The 7,028-nt window shown below is 35.1% G+C and overlaps 1 protein-coding gene across 2 annotated transcripts in view; it reads left to right on the plus strand.

The window, feature by feature from the left end:
- Positions 1-6,667, plus strand: part of LOC128998448 (proton-associated sugar transporter A) — a 62,893-nt gene extending 56,226 nt beyond the window's left edge. For both annotated transcript variants that reach the window (XM_054424576.1, XM_054424577.1), the window contains exons 8-12: positions 1,013-1,120; positions 2,629-2,793; positions 3,744-3,874; positions 5,916-6,090; positions 6,417-6,667. In XM_054424576.1, the coding sequence (XP_054280551.1) occupies positions 1,013-1,120; positions 2,629-2,793; positions 3,744-3,874; positions 5,916-6,090; positions 6,417-6,647 (810 nt within the window). In that variant the 3' untranslated portion in view covers positions 6,648-6,667. The remainder of the gene's footprint in view (positions 1-1,012; positions 1,121-2,628; positions 2,794-3,743; positions 3,875-5,915; positions 6,091-6,416) is intronic.
- The last annotated feature ends 361 nt before the right edge of the window (positions 6,668-7,028 follow it).

A 7,028-nucleotide genomic window follows, 5' to 3' on the forward strand; every position in this document is an offset into this window, starting at 1 on the left:
CAACTGATCTCTGTCAAAGTAGCAGTGTTTTCGTGTGTTGTAAACATAGATGTTAGTAAGTTGATTTTTCTCGTTGAGAAAAACCCCAAACTGTACAACATGCGACATCCGGAATATTTTAATAACGTCCGGCGTGACAGTATATGGGCAGAAATATGATCTATTATGAAACAATCAGGTAAGTTTTACCATAGATAAAACATACATGGTTTTACACATAATCCTTCTACAAGATCAGGAAACAAGGTGTTGAACTCTCCAAAACTTAGTCTTTTCCTGTTTATGTGGTGTATCTAAAATCTTTGCTTGGACCTTCTTGTCACCTCTTCCTCTGCTAAAATTAAACCTACTATCACCACTTTATCTACATCCATCTTTACTCACAAATTTTAGCTCGCAGACTGTCAACTGTCCTAAATTGCGGATGTCCCGTCCCGTCCGTCCGTGCCGTGCCGCCCTAGTGCGCGCACCCCCTCTTAAAAATGCCGTCCGTGCTGCCGTACCGCCCGTCCGTGCCGTGCCGCCGTAGTGCGCGCGTAGCTTTACGGTGTCGGCAGCACTTATTTGCTTGATTTCAATTAACTGCAGGCTGATAGTGATTGAAAACAATAGAGTCAATGCTTGATTTGTGGCGGCCCTAGGGCAAAATAACCTACGACGAAATTATTGTGGACATCTCACGGTATCATGAGGACTATGTTATCGTCACCTATAATCACGGCAATTTATTAATTTAGAAAATCAAAATTTAATGCGGCAAATTATTAACTTTAAAATTTAAGTTTTTTAACCCGATTTGTTTAACAATTCTTTCGTAAAGAATTCTGTGGCCCCCATTTGCTTGCAGCCCTTGGCTGGGCCTAGTGGTAAATCCGGCACTGATTAGAGTAATTCCATCGTAGGACTACACTTAACATGTCATCAAAATTGAATTTGTAAATTATTTATCATATATGACACAGTATGGGAATACTGCCCCAATTGTTATGTTCATTGTATGTTTTCTTTTAAGGAAACTCAGTTTAATGGGATTCAACAGCAAGAGGAAGAAGACGTTTCTAATGGGCATGTCAGCAGCATTGAAGGGATAAAACCGCTTGAGCCACTAGGAGTAGAAGAGGTTTTTAACAGAATATACATAGAAATAAATTATTTGTGGACCAAGTTTCAAGAACACCACTAACACACTAATAATCAATTTTTCAAGTACCTCAGTTGTGTATCATATATGTTGTGACCTATGTGTATTTCGCTGCTAAGTGCAACATGTATTTTTTCCTACAGTCACCCGACAAAGTTGGCTTCCTTGTACTGTTTATAATACAGAAAGCTGCTAATTGCTGCATATTTATACTTTGCCGTACGGTTTATACTTTGTCGTACGGTTTATACTTTGCCGCACATCAGGATTCCAACGAAACAACACAAAACAGCGTGGTTCTATTATGCACGTAATCCGTGTACGCTTGGAAATAGGTTGGCAACACTTAAAGATAATAATACTATGAGCAGCTGATTGACTATTATAACTACGATTTAACCTGTCATTTTGTGTTTATAGTTTAGGTATTTCTGAACTTTCTGAACTTTTCTTTTAAACGTTTTTAAAACATTCCTACGATCTTAATAAACAAGAAAATACCTTTAAAGCATTATTTTTAGGCGCGGAAACCACTCCAAATTACAAAAACATACGGAACTATATTCTCAAAACGCGGAGCACATTTCTTGCCGAGGAAAAATAGCGGAGTGATACGGATCGGGTACTACTTTCTCTAGGGCACCTATTTGTGTTGCCAGCTGAACCTAAAAACGTGTTGTATAGTGTTTGAAAGACTAATTATTTATATGCTTTATAGTGACTGTAGGAAAATTATAATGTGTTACACGAGTGCAAAAGGCCTTTGCTGCACTCGAGATCATTCCGCACTCGCCTTCGGCTCGTGCTTTAACATTGCTCTCGTGTGCAGCAAAGTGCCACTTTGCCCACTAGTTACACAAATAACTATATCCAACTACGCACTAATGGAAAAGTGATTGTTAGTAGTTATCCCCTTAGCTAGTTAGTTGGTGTTGGCATAGCTAAGGCGGCCTAGGGTAAGTTCAAATTGAGAAGGGTTTGACTGACAAACTTATATTTGACCTTTTTTTTATATTTTATCCTAAACACCTGTTTTTATTAGAAACTATCAAACTCCGATTAGTGAATAGTGAATATTAGTTCTCAATTAATACTTATGGTTGGTTATACCAAGTAATGTGGTATTTTTTTGTATAATTAGCATTAAATAGGCCTACAAAGTTTGAAATGAATACAAGTTTGAAAACCAGCTCGGATCTTGCTCTTCTAAGCTAAGTGAGTTTCATACACTGGTTTGAACTGTGAGAGACACAGGGATTGTAAGAATGAATATTCTTGAAATTTATAAAGTTTAATTTTTGGGTCCTTTTTAATCATGTATGCTTCAGTTCAACCATAGCTATAGTCGTGGAAAAGCTAACGTAGACTTAGTTATCATGTAATAGTTTAGAGAAACTATAATATCGCATTGTTTTATGTATTTGTAACATGAAAGAAAAGCTTATAGGTTTTATGATTGTCGAATGCTAAGTTGAGAGTGTTTCTAGGTTGCGACTCCTTCATTCCGACAGTACCTAATGTCAATAATCGTGATGCCATGGTCCATGAGAATCCTATGCCTAACCAACTTGTTCTGCTGGATGGCCCATGTCTGCTACTCTCTTTATTTCACTGACTTTGTAGGAGAAGCTGTCTTCAATGGAGATCCCAAGGTAACTAAAATAAATATTCAGTTAACAACTATTTGTGGATATCATTTAAACATTACCTACTTTTTTATATTTTCTATAACACAGCAAAACTATAGGCAAGCACTAACAAGTCAGCTACGACGATACAAATAACTCATGGATCGCTAATATGAAATATGTTTTCGTTTCATAACATAGGTTTTGAAATTACAAATATTATACTTTCTATCATTTCTTTGCAAACTTATTATTTTACCATGTACAATTTGGAACGAGGAATATCAGTTGTCTAAAAACGGGTTTAGTGAATGTGCAGTTTTAAAGAGTTCAAATGGGTTATTTTCTGCAAGAAACTATCAGATATAAACTTAACAGAAATAAAGTTTTGAATCGTAAAAATAGTTTGACATGCGTTAGAAATATTTTATCCCTATATATTTGAACAGAGCAGCAACTAAAAATTTACGTTTTACGAGTGTATGGGCTGCGTCGGCTTCTGCCAGTCCAGTGGGGGGAGCAAGACCGAAAACAACGACCGCAGGCCATTTAGAGCGCAATCCAGTTGTTCTTTACATCGTTGCTCAGCTGCATATTATAATGTTAAAGCTCGATGTATAAATATTGTACATTTGACAAAATCAGAGGAGGCCATGGTCAATGTGGACTTCTTAAATTAATTATACAATAACAAGTCTACACATGAGTCTGTTTTGAAAATAAAGAATTCAAGCTTTTCCAAATACTTTCCAAATAGCTTTTTACTGATAAGTTATCAGTAAGAGTGTTTTTACAACAGTTAGTAGAGGGATACAGTGGTAGGATTATTTATAATTTCTTATGGACATGTTAAGAATGGATCATATTCACAGTGGGATGTAACTTCTTGGGTAAAGACTTTCTGTGTGTTGGTTCTGGTTCTGGTCCCTTTAAAGATCTACATTTCCAATGTGTGTGTTGTTTTTTTTTTACAGGCACCAGAGGGCACAGAGCTGAGGGAATTATATGAGGAAGGTGTCCGATTTGGATGTTGGGGAATGTCTATGTATTCTTTGTCCTGTGCATGCTATTCTTCCATAATTGAAAAGCTAATCAGACAATACAAGTAAGTTTATGCAAAATTAAGCATTATACAGCATTTTTCATCCAGCTTACACGAAATCATTATTACAGTCCAAAAAACTACTAATAATTCTAAAACATACTCACTAATGCCTAAGTGGTGCAAGATCAGTAAATGGTGCAAGTTAAAGTCACAGTAATGGAGCTCTATAAATATATGCCTGCTCCTGATCACGAGCTTAGTTAGAGTGATTCAGAAATCACTTTTTACCACTCAAAACACATAACATAACATACAAAATACAACAAATAAAAAATAGTATTATTTATATATATGTACCTATATATATATTCTTGAGGAGATCTTGATAGAGTTTATGATTAATGAAACATGAAACATTCCAAATTTTCGTTTAATACAAACGTTTTCAAGCAAAGAGAATGAAAAATGTAAAGATGAACAAAACAAATAAATATGAACTGTTTACAAATAGTTGAATTTTGAGAACATATGATTGAGTACAGATCAAAGAAAATAATAAAATGAGCCTAAAAGAAAATTAAAATTCAGCTGAGTTGAATAACTTTTTTACTTTCGACCATCAAACCCCCCATCCTGGGGCCCTATTTTTGAAATGGCAGTTGAGTCAATCGTCAGCACTCAACTCAACCAACAACAGGATTTGGTATTTTTGAAATCCAACAGTTTGGAAGTGAGTTGGGAATCACTATATAGTTGAGTGCCTCGTTTTGGAAATGTAGGGCATACGACCGCACGAAATTCAGATGACGTCATTTTGAACCAATCACAATGCAGAGTTCTTGCGATCTTCAATTTAACCTCTTCTTACTCTAAAATCTGTATCAGCTAATCTCAATCTACCATATTTCGAGACACTGAGGTAAACTGTCAACTCCGTTCTTGAGAGATTGACGTTATGTCTTGCTTAATCTTAGTGATTGCAAAAGTACCTTAACTTGTATAAACTTAAGTATTAAAAGTAAAATTTACTATGGATGTTCGTTTTAGGTCGTAGCTCATTATAAGTTTAGGCATATCCTAAATAAATTATTATTTGCTTTCTTCGTCTCTATTTCAGAACACATCACCCTATTTTACTTTCCTTCATCGTTTTGTTTCATGTTATTTTTAATTGTGTTTTTATTTAGGTTAAAGCGGCTATTTGCCATTGCACTGAAAGCATATCGTAACTTAAATTAATTTGATCCCTTTATTAGGTGAATGGTATTGAAACAAACTATGATATTGGTTCTCTCTACCACAATCTTTAATGCCTTAAATCATAGGTCTAATAACAATAATTATCTTACAATAAGTTCAATTAGTATGCCTAGTATAATTCAAACATACCAACAAGGATATAACCCTTGATTAAATAGTCTAGTATTGACACAGTAAATAAAATTAAAATGCAATTATTCTACAGAAAACAATCGCATAAAGTATTGGGTGCTAAGACATTGACAACAAATACATAACCTCTAAATCGCAATTAATAAATTAAAGCAACAACAATATGGCATCGACTCAAAAAGAGCATTTTTTTACCGAAAGAGGAAGAAGAAAGTGCAGTCAACCGTCCACTCAACAGCTCAGTAGGTGGTGAGTAGTTTTGGTTTGATAAGTCGACCGTCAATCGTTTCAAAAATACGAAACGATTGGAAATAGAATGACTCAACACTCAACTCAACAGTCAACCATTTCAAAAATAGGGCCCCAGATGGGGTTCATCCTGATAACGCCCAGGACCAATCTCCATGGAAAAGACGAAAAGAATTTTCTCCTTGATGAAAATGCAGAGAAAAAATAAAACAGGAATAGGAAATATAACATTTTTCAGTCAATATGTGTGTCGCCAGAGTCTCACATAAATATGTATTATAATTTTAGTACAATGCACTACTTAAAATATGCAGTACTAATAATGGCGCAATACTTTTGAAACTGAACAAAATTTCGCTCTTAAAGATAATTGATTGGGGTTGTGATAATAAGAATTTAAATATGAAAGATTTTAGTACTAACCAAACAGAACTTACATTTTAGAACTTGTTTTCTACAGAGCTAAAAAAGTGTATGTCGGTGGGCTCCTGTTCTATTCTCTTGGCATGTTCTTGATGGCAGCATTGAAACACAAGATAGGAGTTATTGTGTTTTCCTGGACGGCTGGAGTAATGTACTCGACTCTCTTTACCATGCCCTATCTTTTGATAGCAAACTACCACGAACAAAACACTGTGAGTGCTTTATCTTAGAGTTACATCTTAATGTTGTCAAACAAATTATTGATAAGTAAGATAAGTTATTATTGTGATCCTTTTCCAGATTAGAGCTTAAATTATTTAGTTTAATTAATACAGTTAGCATATGTTATTTCCATTTTTATGGCTTATTTTGCAATCATAAACATCTCGCTCTTAATCTTGGCAGACTTTGCCTAATAGTTAAGGAAATGAAGAAAATCTTGTAAATTTCTGCACTTACGAGGCAATACTGTGGTATAAGAATTTTCAATTTTAGCGTCCATATACCGGTACTATTTTTATTTGTTTTCTTTGTACAGTTTGAGGTAAACTCTAGTGGGGACGGAGTGGTGGCTAGCCAAGTTCGAGGGCTTGGTACCGATGTCGCTATTGTCAGTTCCATGGTCTTCCTCGCCCAGTTCTCTTTGTCCATCTGCATGGGTAGTGTGGTCAGTTGGGCAGGAACTACAACAGCTGTTGCTGCTGTCGCTGCTTTTCTGGCATTCTGTGGTGCAATATCTGCTACTCAAGTTGTGTATCTGGATCTCTAATAAGTTAAATATAATTTGTGTTGTACCTTCTATGTTTTAAATTCCGAGTTATTCATTTGTATGCCATAAGCTCTTTAGTAATACCTCAGAGTAATAAAACAAAACTTTTGTTTTATTACTCTGAGGTTGTTTTATTACTCTGAGGTAATACTAATCAAATCAATTTACTGTATTCCAGAAATATAAATATTGCATAAATATGTATGTACCTATACTAAAAATGTTGTGAAATCAGGTCCCTACAGAGCAAAACTTGAGTGCAAGGAGGGACCGAGTCTCATCATTAACAACAATTTACAAACTATAATTATAGGACTGAAGACTTTAAAACAAATATTTTGCCATATTTTAGGTCTTATAAATAAGCCTATTAGCTACCCA

The sequence above is a fragment of the Macrosteles quadrilineatus genome, unplaced genomic scaffold, assembly GCF_028750875.1.
Source record: "Macrosteles quadrilineatus isolate MER2022 unplaced genomic scaffold, UCM_ALF_1.0 Scaffold_7__1_contigs__length_78375512, whole genome shotgun sequence".
NCBI classification, from domain to species: Eukaryota; Metazoa; Arthropoda; class Insecta; order Hemiptera; family Cicadellidae; genus Macrosteles; species Macrosteles quadrilineatus.